Source organism: Asparagus officinalis, chromosome 9 (genome assembly GCF_001876935.1).
Source record: "Asparagus officinalis chromosome 9, Aspof.V1, whole genome shotgun sequence".
NCBI classification, from domain to species: domain Eukaryota; kingdom Viridiplantae; phylum Streptophyta; class Magnoliopsida; order Asparagales; family Asparagaceae; genus Asparagus; species Asparagus officinalis.
Window position 1 is genome coordinate 57,225,970 of NC_033802.1, and position 12,747 is coordinate 57,238,716.

General features: G+C 38.1%; 1 protein-coding gene across 3 annotated transcripts in view; it reads right to left on the bottom strand.

Annotated features, from left to right (window-relative positions):
- LOC109823743 (alpha-ketoglutarate-dependent dioxygenase alkB) overlaps positions 468 to 12,747 on the bottom strand; it is a 23,848-nt gene continuing 11,568 nt past the window's right edge. For 2 of the 3 annotated variants that reach the window (XM_020390107.1, XM_020390109.1), the window contains one exon: positions 468 to 1,418. In XM_020390107.1, coding sequence (XP_020245696.1) covers positions 1,279 to 1,418 — 140 coding nt within the window. In that variant the 3' untranslated portion in view covers positions 468 to 1,278. The remainder of the gene's footprint in view (positions 1,419 to 12,747) is intronic. The other variant, XM_020390108.1, reaches the window with a different exon arrangement.

Genomic DNA, 12,747 nt, shown 5'->3' on the forward strand with positions numbered 1-12,747 from the left:
CCACCTTAATTCTAAGATTTGATCGTCTTAAGTTTAGACCGAAAGTCTCCTACTGAGATAAATAACTTCAACAGCACAACCAGAACATTTTGCTACATCTCTTCCTCAATATCCAACACGAAGCTCATATCGCCATTCAAAATTGGAACTGCATAGATGTAACGCCCCGCCCCGGAATTCCGGAGTCGGTACGCTATTAGATCTGATGGACTGGCCTCACAAACCACCACATATATTTTCAGCACGTTTTGTCCTCACTCACATGCTCCCTGGAAAACTTCCCAGGGGGTCACCCATCCTAGAATTTGTCCAGACTAAGCACGCTTAACTTTGGAGTTTCTAAGAATTGGGTTCCCGAAAAAAAAATGCATCTTGGTGATATGAGTATTCTAATCAAATCTATCAATACTAATCACATCACCCTCATCACCCTCTCAAGGGTTGGGGTTGGGGTATTACAATAGAACTACTAGAAACAAACATTTATCAAATGTAGCATTTTATAACATGCTGAGGGTCTTACAGCCATTTCAAAGGAACAAAGGACAACAAGACAAAGGTATACAAGTCAATTTCGATGTATGACTGTTATCATACTCTTTACAAGCTCCCAGTGACCATCCCTGAGATCGACCTGAGCCTATAAAAGAGCACAGGCAATCACAATAAAAGCATTCAGGCGACACGACACTACGCAAATTCAGCTTGTTGCCATGGAGAAGCGTTTTGCTGACGAGGTAGAGAGCTGATGAAGAGAGAGATTGAGCAAACTTGGAAGTAATTCTCAAGGGCTCGAATTATTTGGGCACAGGCCCAAGAAGACATGGACAGCGTGGAGAGGATGAAGACAGCGGCCTCGAGAAATGTTAGCTCCACCTGCATTGAGATTACCTGCCAGGCTTGCTGACAATAAATTCCAACAATAAGGGGAAAATCATATCGAGGGTCTATAATATCATATAGAAAGGTAAAAGAGATGATGGCACCTGACATATCACGAATCTTGATGCACATAATACTAATATCTATTAGTGCAGTTGTAATTACATTGGTAGTGATTGCATTTATAGATAGGCATTTTCACTGATATGTCAAATGTCACCCTCTCCTTCCTCCCTATGTGACATTCTACAAAGGGCCTCCATCGAATTTCCCCCCCCCCAGACAATAGCAGTAGGCTAGAATTCAGAGTTGGGTCACCAGTTCCTCCAGTGAAACAAATACTACTCTCTTCAGCAAAACTCACCATGGGTGAATCTATAGAAAACTTTGGTGCGTCTAATTGACCTGTCTGATATTGATATTAATCCTTGAATTTGCAACGTAATCCCTGAAACAGGAGTCTTCTCCGCCTGAGAATTGTGAGAAGAGGGTAGAAACTTCTGCATGTTCTTTGTCTGTAAAAATTCGAGGTATTCCTGCAAAATATAAGAACAGATCAAATGTTAAAATTTGCAAAACTTAAAGGAGAGAAACTAATAGATAAGAATCATGGAGTAGGAGACGAGAAAAAAGTGTGATAGCTGAAATAAAAGCAATAGGGGCAGTTATTGTTATTGTAATAGATTTAACAGTTCTTACATCAGAGAATGATTTGTTTAGTGACCTCTCTATAAGACACTTCTTTATTTTCATAATCCAAATCTTTTAAAAATGAGATTGCATAGGACCACAAATTCATGAAACTTCAGTGAGAGTAACTTGTCTGAGAAGCGTATGTAGGGGAGATGTCATTTAAAGTTATTCCAATCATAGATTGGTCATATACTGTAAAGTCCACAGATCACAGATAAATGAGTAAACACTAGAAACCCTTTGATTAGTCAATAATGCACTTACAGTGTTCCTTAAACTCGACTCTTGAATCACAGTTGGAAAGTAACAACTAATGCAGAAAAAAACACCAATCGTAATGCGTTATAACGCGTTGTATAATTACATGAGGATTTTGTTACGGAACCTAGCCAGAAAACAAACAGTTCCTTAACAGTGCGTTTTCAAGTGGAAAAAGCACCGAGTTACATAACGCATTACATAACTGTGCGTTTTATTGGGTTAGATTGTATTATTATCTGAACCGTTGGATTTTTAGTGGGATGAAATCCAACTGTTCATCTCAATGAAAATCCCTCCCTCACTTCAGAAAAGGTCACGACTCTTCGCCTCCCCTAATCTCTCCCAATCAAGAATCAAAACCCTTAAATTCTCTATGCTCGCTGGCGCTACTACTTAGTCGTCACTGGCACTGCTACTTTGAATTCTCTGTGACTCCAAAGCCCTCCAACTCCAAATCCATTCTCCAAATCCAAGCCCTCGAAAATCCTAATCAACGAGCCAACCGTTCGCCAACTCCAAGACCTTGAAACCCTAATTGACAACGACAACCTCTTCGACAATGAAGGAGACCTCTTCAAAGTCTAAGACTACCTCTTTGACAATGTCAATTCTTTGAAGACTGAGCTCGGCATTTGAAGACTGAAATCGCAACGCTGGAGAAGCTGGACTGATTCAGTTCATCACCAACCAGCTTCTCGATAATGAAAGGGGGGTCCGACGATGAAGGTGAGGTGCTACGCCGCTGGCTGAGGTAACAGTCAGTTTCCTTCAATTTTTTTAAAATTTCAGTTATTTTCATGATTTTGAGGGCTGTTTTGTTAATGCTTGGGGTTTTGAGGACTACTACTTTTAAGTGTTGTGTTTTAATGATGGTTACTGTTAGTTATCATCTTCTTTTAGGACTATTATTGTTAGATTGAATTAACTTCATGATTTATGAAATTATTCTGAAACTGTAAATAAGTACTTGATTTCTATTGAATAAATGATCAGTTAGATATTGAATTAATAGTTACTGTTTGCCAATTCATAAATAGTGTGTTTTTCATTTGTTAGTTTGTTTGGATGTGCAAAGCCATAGGATATTGAACAATGCCTAAAAATTTTAGATCTTGCGAAAGCATGGTATTTCGAAGGAGGGTGAACCTCCAACAAATGTCTATTGCAAGTATTGCAATCATAAAATCACACCAAGTGTAGCATGTTTAAAATATCTTTTAGCCAGAACTAGAAAAGGGTAAGATTTTTGGAGCAAGTAAAAAAATTTCATGCGGATACACTGAAGGAAATTGAGTCAAGAAAAGAGAGGAGGGCCAAAATGGTTAGGTTGACTGGGAGGATGGAAGATCCAAATGAGGAGATTGAGCCTAAATGCATAGATTAGAGTCAGGAGCAGCAGACAGGCCCAACAGCCTTCAACATTTGGTCCAATGAACCAATTTGTCAATATCTAGGATCATCAGATAATGATAGGATAAACTCAAAAAGAAGAAAGAAAGAAGATTGTTAGAATTAAGTATTGGGTTATCGGGTATGACCGGTTGCGTCAACTCGAGTTCTCTCAGAATAGTTATTCTGCTACTCATGCATCCTCTTCAGGTATGGATGCCTACATTGTCTCTCCTCACAGGCCATGTGTATTAGATTCTGGTGCCTCTTCTCATATGACAGGTATAAATGATCACTTTGTTTCTTTAAACCTTTCTGATAAGTTTCCAACGGTCTGCATTGCTGATGGTACATACTCTCCAGTTCTTGGTGATGGAGAGTAGTCCATGTTACTTCATCATTGACCCTTACTGACGTCTTATATCTTCCAAAATTTCCTGTTAGTTTACTGTCCATCAGTCAGTTCACCAAACACAACAATTGTAAAGTAACATTCTTTCCTTCTTATTGTGTTTTTCAGGACCTAACAACTAGGATGACGATTGGTTCGGGGCATGAGAGAATAGGCATGTACTATTTGGACGATAATATGCCCGCTACTGGTCTTGTTGCAGAAAAATCTGATCATTCTTTACTATGGCATCAACGCATTGTTCATCCCTCGTTATCGAAGCTTAGATCTATCATTTCTATCCAATATTCTGTTTCTTCTTTAGGCTGTGAATCTTGTGAATTGGGCAAGCACCGTTGTTTGGTGGAAAATTTGTAGTAAATAAAATGAAAGAAATTTGATTTGTATTCTCTCGATCTTAATTACAAATTTGAATTCCGATTACAAAAGAGAGGTGAATTGATCTGAATTCTTCCCTTTGTTTAAGTCTGAGTTCTTCACGATAGCGATGAGATACCTCCCTCGAATGCTCGCGTCGAGTTTGCTTCTCGTTGACGATCCGAATGTCTTATTTCACTGGAACGGTATCTTCTCCTCACGATTTGACGTTGTGGAGGACTTGCGTGGCAAGTTTAAAACTCTAAACGAGTTAATAACTCAGAACGAGTTTAAACTCTTGTAAAAGAATTGATTGATCTTAACCGTAATTGGTTAGACAAACCAAGCACGAAGATAGCCCTAAGAATCTGTTACCGAGAAGATGATCCGAAGAAACCGATCTCTAGATCTCCAAAATTCTCAAAAATCCAAAGATATCCCCCTTCTCTTCTCCAGCCTCAGGATCTCTTCTTTGCGGCCGAGGAGAAGAATCCGAACTAAGCTGATTTCTTAGTTATTTATAAGGGATTAATGGGTGTAACTGCCTTCTTAATTCGCTCCTAAGTGGGACTTATGCGATGTAACCGCTCCTTAAATCACTCCTGAGTGGAGTTGTGATACCCTCAGATCGTGGGAAACGGTTTTAAACCGTTCAGTTCGTGTTTGAACGAGTCAAACGCAAAATCCGTGTTCTGGCGTGAATTCTGCGTTCAAACGCAGTGTCTAGAAGCTTGAACACAGCGTCTGAAAGCTCATTTGCAGCAATTGGAAGCTGCGTTTACAGCGATTTGGAAGCTGCGTTGGCAACTTTCGGAGGCTGCGTTTGCGGTCGAATATGAGCTGCGTTGGCAGCTGGATCTGAGCTGCGTTTGCAGCGTTTGGAGCTGAATGTGAGTTGCGTTTGCACTGCATCAGCGGCTGTGAACATGGTACGTCTTGATGCTGGTACGCGGGGAGGACTTCCGCGTCTTGATTTGAAGAGACCGTCGATTTATAGTCTCTTTCTGTCAAAGCGTTGCAAAGATCGTCATTTTATAATCTTTGTTTTAGCTCTTTGATATGTGAGAGTCGTCAGATTATAACTCCCGATGTTAATTGTGAAGGCTGTTAATTAGAGCTTTCATCAGTTGTTATGAAGATCGTCAGATTGTAACATTCATCGATGAAAGTCTTTAAATTATAGCCTTCTGGAAACCGTCAAATTATAACTTTTATCATTGGTGTTTGATGGGGATTAGCTATCTACAGTGATTTTTAGATAGCCTACAACCATCGTGCCACTTATCCGAGTCGTATTGATAAACGTAGTAGTTCTGCGTTTGAGTTAGTCCATTCTGATGTTTGGGATCCTTGTCGTATACCTTCAGTGAAAGTTACAGATATTTCCTTATCTTTGTTAATGACTTCTCTCGCATGACTTGATTTTATCTATTAAAAGAGAGATTTGAGGTTTCGACTGTTCTTGAAATATTTTACAAAAAAATCAAAAACCAATTTTCCACCTCTATTCGTATCCTTCGTACCGATAATGCGTTAGAATACATGAAAAATGACATATCTCGTTTTTGTGCAAATATTAGTATTATCCATCAAACTTCATGTTCTCACACTTCACAATAAAATAGAGTTGCTAAGAGGAAGCATAGACACATTTTAGATGTTGCTAGAACCCTGATGATATATATGCATGTTTCAAATTATTTGTGGTCTGATGCTGTTCTCAGTGCATGTTTTCTGATCAATAGGATGCCCTCTCATGTTCTTAATGGTACAATACCGTTCACCTATCTTTATCCTGACAAAAAGCCTTTTCTTATGGTTCCTCATGTTTTTGCTTGTACTTGTTTTGTTCAGGATTTGTCTCCAGGACTGGATAAAATATCTCCACGGTCTATTAAGTGTGTCTTTGTAGGCTACTCAGGTACTTAAAAAGGTTATCGGTGTTATAACCCATCAACCAGGAGATATTTTGTGTTTGCAGATGTAACTTTTTTTAAGTATGTTCCATACTTCTCCTCGGTTGGTTTATCTCCACCTGTCAATCCATCTATGCCTATTCCGTCTATTGCTCCTATTACTGTTCTATTACCTACTTCCGTTCCTTCTGTTAATGGATCTTCTCCAGGACTACAAAATGCCTCCACTGTGTCATTTGCACCACCGCCACTACTGACGTATTGTCGCTGTCCAAAAGTTCCTATCCCTCTCTCTGCTCCAGCCGAACAGTCATCTCCCGTTATAGGTCTATCTCCTAATATTTTTATTTCCTCTGATCTGGACATTCTAATTGCTCATCGGAAAGGTAAACAGTCTTGTACTAATCATCCTATATCTGATTTTGTTTCTTATGACCGTCTTACTCCCTCTTCTTGTCAGTTTGCTTTATCCTTGTCCTCTATATCTCTACCCAGGTCTTATGAGGAGGTCGTGTTAGTTCCTGCTTGGAAACAGGTCATGGATGAGGAGATAGATGCACTTGTTTTTAGAAGGACTTGGGATCTTGTATCTTTTCCGACGGTGCTACTATGGTTGGTTGTCGGTGGGTTTATACCATGAAGTATCACACAAATGGTTTGATTGATCGATATAAAACTCGTCTTGTTGCTAAGGGTTACCTATGGGATTGACTATCTTGAGACGTTCTCTCCCGTAATCCGTCTCAATTCCATTCGCCTACTTTTCTCTGTGGCTGTTAATCTGGACTGGACAATATTTTAGCTGGATGTTAAAAATACCTTACTGTATGGTGACTTGTAGGAGGAAGTCTATAAAGAGCAACCTCTAAGGTATGTTGCTCAGGGGAAGAATACTGTCTGCAAGCTTAAAAAGGCGATGTATGGTCTCAAACAGAGTCCACGAGCATGGTTTGAGAAATTTAGTACTGCTATATCTGGTATCAGTTTCAAACGATGTTAGTCTGATCACTCCGTCTTTATCCGGCGCACTACATATGGTCTGGTGATTTTGACAGTATATGTTGATGACATCTTGCTAACTGGGAGTGACCTTGCTGCCTTAGCAGAGACTAAGGAGTACCTTTCACGTCACTTTGTGACCAAAGATATGAAAAAACCTAAATACTTTTTTGGGATTGAGATTGCATATCAAAAGGATCGTTTGCTTCTATCTCAAAGGAAATATGTATTACACTTATTAGAAGAGCTGGGCCTTTTGGGGTGTAAGCCAGCAAACACTCCTATGGAGGTGAATGTGGATTTGTGACGTGATAATAGTCTTTTCCTAGATGATGCAGGCCGATATAGGAGATTGATTGGCAAGTTGATCTATCTTACTGTGACCAGACCTGATATTATCTTTGCAGTAGGAGTACTGAGCAGGTTTATGCATAAACCTAGAGAGGTTTATTGGACTGCTGCTCTGAGAATTTTAGCTTATGTTAAAAGTTGTCCGGGAAAAGGATTACTGTATAAGAAACATGAACATTTACACATCTCTGCCTATTCTAATGCTGGGTATGCGGGAGATATTAGAGATAGAAAGTCCACTTCTAGATTTTACACATTTATTAGAGGAAATCTGGTTACTTGGAGGAGCAAGAAACAAGATGTAGTATCTCGATCTAGTGCAGAAGCAGAATACAGAGCTATGACGCACATTGTTTGTGAGATGATATGGTTACAGAAGCTGCTGACCGAGCTTGGTTTTATTCAGCCTGGATTTATGCCTATGCATTATGATAATCAATCTGTTATCCATATTGCAAAGAATCCAGATTTTCATGAGAGAACTAAACACATTGAAGTTGATTGTAATTTTGTTAGAGATGCTTGGGAAAAGAAAGTGATCTCTCTTCAGTTCACTCCATCTTCAGAACAGTTAGCTGTCATTCTCACTAAAGCTACTTCACTTAAGATGTTTTTCATTCTGTGTAACAAGCTGGGCATGATTAATATATATGTTCCAGCTTGAGGCGGAGTATTAGAATTAAGTATTGGGTTATCGGGTCAAGACCTAATAACCTATTACCCATTTGTACTATATATTTGGAGCCATGAGGAGAAACCCTAAGATGATTCTGATCTACCATTTCAACAAAGATAATACAAAAGATCGGTCGTAACATATTTGCCATCGGGCTGTCCTTCAATACCATGAACAGTCTATGCTAGTCAGAGATGGTAGAACATATTGGAAAGTTTGGGCCTAGGTTGAAGCTTCATTTTCCGTATAAGGAAAGAATAAGGGTGGTAAACAATGAAGTGGAAGGGATAAATGATATAAAGGCGACTCATACGATAACTTAGGAAAATTATAGGTGCACTATTATGTTTAATGGGTAGTTGAATAGAAAGAGTAGAAGTTTAATTAACTTTCTTCTGCACTTGCCGGAGGGAACTTTTTTCTACAAGTTATTACATCAGCTTCTATTAAGAGCACGGATTATCTTTTCTGATGTGTTGATAGTATGGTGGAAGAGATTGGGGAGCAACATGTTTTACAAATCATCACTAATAGTCATGCTTCTAATGAATGTCAGAAAGAAGAAAGAAGCTGATAGAGACAATACTGGAGGACATTGAAAAAACGAAGATACACCAAGAAACTCTTGACGCTGCTAAAGGAGTCATACAATTTATTTATAATTATTGCTAGGTTTTGAGCTTCATGAAGAAGTACAATGGGACAGAGTTGCTTAGGCCCGTCATTATCCACTTTGCCGCATTGTTCATGAAATTGCTAAGGTAGTATTTCTTAAAACAACCTTTGAGGAACATATTCTCTTCAGAAGAGTTCTAAAAGAGCAGTTAGGTAAAGAAGCCGATGGACTCAGTCTTTTACAATAGAGCATTTTGGGGACGAGTTATGTTTTTTATTTCATAACTACGCTTCCTCTGGTTCATGTCCTATAGGAGGTTGCTTCTGATGTGAGGCCCTCTATCTCTTATCTATATGAGATGGTGGATAGTGCAAAGGAGAATATTACAGGTGCATATGATGAGATTGAGAGGAAGTACATACCTTAGTGGAATATGATCGATAAGAGATGGTCGGATATGTAGCATCGACATATCCATACTGCGACTTATTACCTTTATCCCAAATATTTCTGCGAGAAGAATATTTATTATGATACGAAGATAATGAAAGGGCTTATTGAGTGCATGAATCACATGATTCCTATCATGAATGAGAAAGCACAAGCAAACTAGGAGTTAGATGTGTATAAGGTAGGGTCAAGAGAGTTTGAAAATCTCTTAGCTCAGAAGACTCTTACAGATCGTATTCTAGGTATTAATTTGCTTAATTTTCATTTTGAAGTCTAATTAAACAATATTGGTGTCCTGTTTTGATGATTTAACTTTGAATGTATAGCTACTTGGTGAGAGAAATTTGACAAGGTCACTCTTGCTCTACACTGATTTACAGTTCGCATTCTCTCCTTCACTACTAGTGCATCCAATTGCGAGCAAAACTGGAGCTCTTTTGAGCAATCAAGGAGAATTTCAAATTTTGATCTTAATATCCTTTAAAGCTTTAAGCCTTTAACCTTAGAAGCTTATGAGTTATCTTTTCATGAAGACTCATTCAAAAAGATGTTGTATGGAGCAGAAGTGCCTCAACTCTTTTGTTTATGTTATGTAAAATATAAAATTAAGAGAGAAATATGCCGAGGGCGTAGAAGTTGGATCTAATTTTGTTTGAGGAAGCATCTCCTAATGATGAGTTATGAGTAGAAACCTTGTCTTCCGGCTGATCCGAGTTGGCTAGATAGTGATGGTGGAGATACGGAGTATCTTGATATCGCTGTGATTCAGAATCTAACTACTATAGAAGAAGACAAAGAATATGCTCCACAAGACAAAGAAACAAAGAGTCTATGTGATTAATAATCTAATTACTGCAGAAGAACACAAAGAAGATGCTCCACCAGCAAAGAAATAAAAAGTCAAGGGTTCTTATAAGTTTTTTAGAAACTTACAATGTTATGTTTATTTGAATGAATCTTTGATAATTTGATTGAAGTTGTTTTTGCAGCAGCATCCTAGCAAAAGGTCAAAAAGATCGCCACTAAAGATGACCACTGAAGATGCACAGCTTCCCAAGGATGCTAATATCATTCTAGAAGACAATGACTTAGTTGTCTTAGGAGAGAGATTATGTTTTAGAGGATGTTGATTTTATTTTGTAGGATTTATTAAAACTCATGATTTGGAAGTGTTTTGTCCATTGATTTTCTTTAGACTTTTGTGATTTTGTTCAAACTTGATGTATTTGATGCTTTTGGAATGATTATTAAATGTATTTGACAAATGTTTGTTAAGAAATAGTGATAGTATAATTTGATATTTGTGAATGTTTTTTGTTATGTTAGAACATTTTAATGATTCTAATTATTAAAATCATTATGAATGTTTTCTAAACGCAAATAATAAATCAAATAACCTACGTTACACATTATATTTTTTTGTATTTTTTATTTAACCGTAACAAGAGCCAAATCGTTGCATTATGCATTATCGTTTTTTTTAAACATTGGTCATAACTCAACAATTTTACATTTCATTCTAACTAATTGTCGACTCCCAAAAATACTCATAAATTTCTATTTATTACACACATTTAAAAGCACAACCTTCATACTATGCAATCATATATGAGAAGCAAAAATGATAGTGCCATGTTTATTTTAAAGGGTTAATCAAATTTGGTTTGAAATATGCTTCAAACTTTAGATAATTAAATTGGAGAAATATGAAACCTTGTAAAACAAAACCCTAAAACAAATAGAATTATCATTTCTTTAAACCAACATAACACTGTGAGTTTCTAAAAAGCTTATAAGAAGCCTCGACTTTGTATTTCTTAGCCGGTGGAGCATCTTCTTTGTCTTCTTCTATAATAGGTAGATTATGAATCGCAATAATATCATGATACACCATATCTCCACTATCACTATCTAGCCAACTCGGATCATACGAAAGACAAGGTTCCTCCACCCTACTAACAACTCATCATATGGAGATGCCTCTAACAAAAACGGATCCAACTTTAGCAACCTCTCCGCATATTTCTCTCTCAACTTCATATTGTATATGTCATAAACAAGAGAGTTAAGACGTGCTCCTGCTCCAGATGACATCTTCCCCTGTATATTTTCTCTCTTAACTTCTGTGTCTTTCTCCGCATATTTCTCTCCCTTAACTTCATAAACAAGAAAGTCAAAGGCGCTCATGCTCAAGATGACATTTTAATGAGTGAACCTTCATGAAAAGAAAACTCATAAGCTTCTAAGGTTAAAGCTTTAAAGGATATTAAAATTGAAATTTGAATTCTCTTTATTTGCTCAATAATGCTCAAGTTACACTCACGACAGAATGCACTAGTAGTTAGCGTGAAAATACAAACTATAAATTATTGTGGAGCAGAAGTGTCCTTGCCAAATCTCTCCTACTAACTAGCTACACATTAAAAGTTCAAATATTGGAAATTAACAAAGCACCAAATTGTTCAATCACTCCAAAATGAATATTAAACAAATTAATACCTAGACTACAAACTGCAAGTCTTCAGAGCTATTGAAGTTCTGAACTCTCAGGTCCTACCCTTACAAGCATCCAAATCAGTCTGCTTGTGCTCTTTCATCGATGTTATGGATCATGCGAGTCATATACTCGATACGCCCTTTCCTCATCTTCGTATCATTGCAAAAATCCTTCTCATAGAAATATTTGTGATTAAGGTAATAAGCAGTAGCATGGATAGATCAATGCAACATATCCTTATCTCTTATCAATCATATCCACCACATGCATCTGAAATCTTCTCCTATGCATTGTCCATCATCTCATATAGAAATGGCATAGAGGGTCTCACATCTGAATCCACCTCTCACAATCTCGAAATGACATAAAGGGTCTCACAATTGAATCCACCTCTCACAGGCCATGAACTAGAGGAAGCGTAGTGGTAAAATAGATCACTTGTCCCCAAAATGTTCTATTATAGAACAGTGTTATAAAAAGCGGCCTAGACAGATGCCTAGGCGTAAGCAGACCTCTAGCTTCCTAGACTTGGCCGAAGTAGTCACTCTAGACGGTAGTTCCACATAGGGCTAAGCGGGCCGCCTAGCTTTTCATAAGCCAAAAAAAACTCCACCGCCCAATCCAAGCCCATTAGAAAACAAAGAGAATTTTTTTTTGTTTTTACCCGGCATATAAACCCAAACCCGACCCGTTAAACTTAAAATTCTCTCTCTCTCTCTCTCTCTCTCTCTCTCTCTCTCTCTCTCTCTCTATTTTCTATTTTTTTCTCTCTGCATTTTGATGCTCTTAAACCATTACACAACCCCTCCTTATATAGCCAAAAAATATTAATAAAATATTACATAAGGGTAGTTGGAATTAGACAGCTGGTTGGTGGGTGTTGAAAACACTTTCAAAGGCACGTTTAACAAAAATTGTATCTAGATTTGTACAGTCTTTAAGAAAGGAAATAAGAGAAAAGAATGGATCTAGATAGAGGAAATTAAGGTAATTAATCAAAGGAGAGAATCAAGGATCACAATACTCCCCCTCAAGATGGGGTAAATATGTTATGAAGCCCCATCTTGTCCCTGTGCAAAGAAAAGACCGAAGAACTGAAACCCTTGGTGAGTATGTCAGCACGCTGCTGAGCTGATCTAGGGCTGTCAATCCGACCCGGCCCGGAAAAAAACTGGGCCCGGGCCGGGCAAAACCGGAGCCCGGACCCAGGCCCGGTTGCCCCGGGTCGGGCCCGGGCCTAAGCGGGGC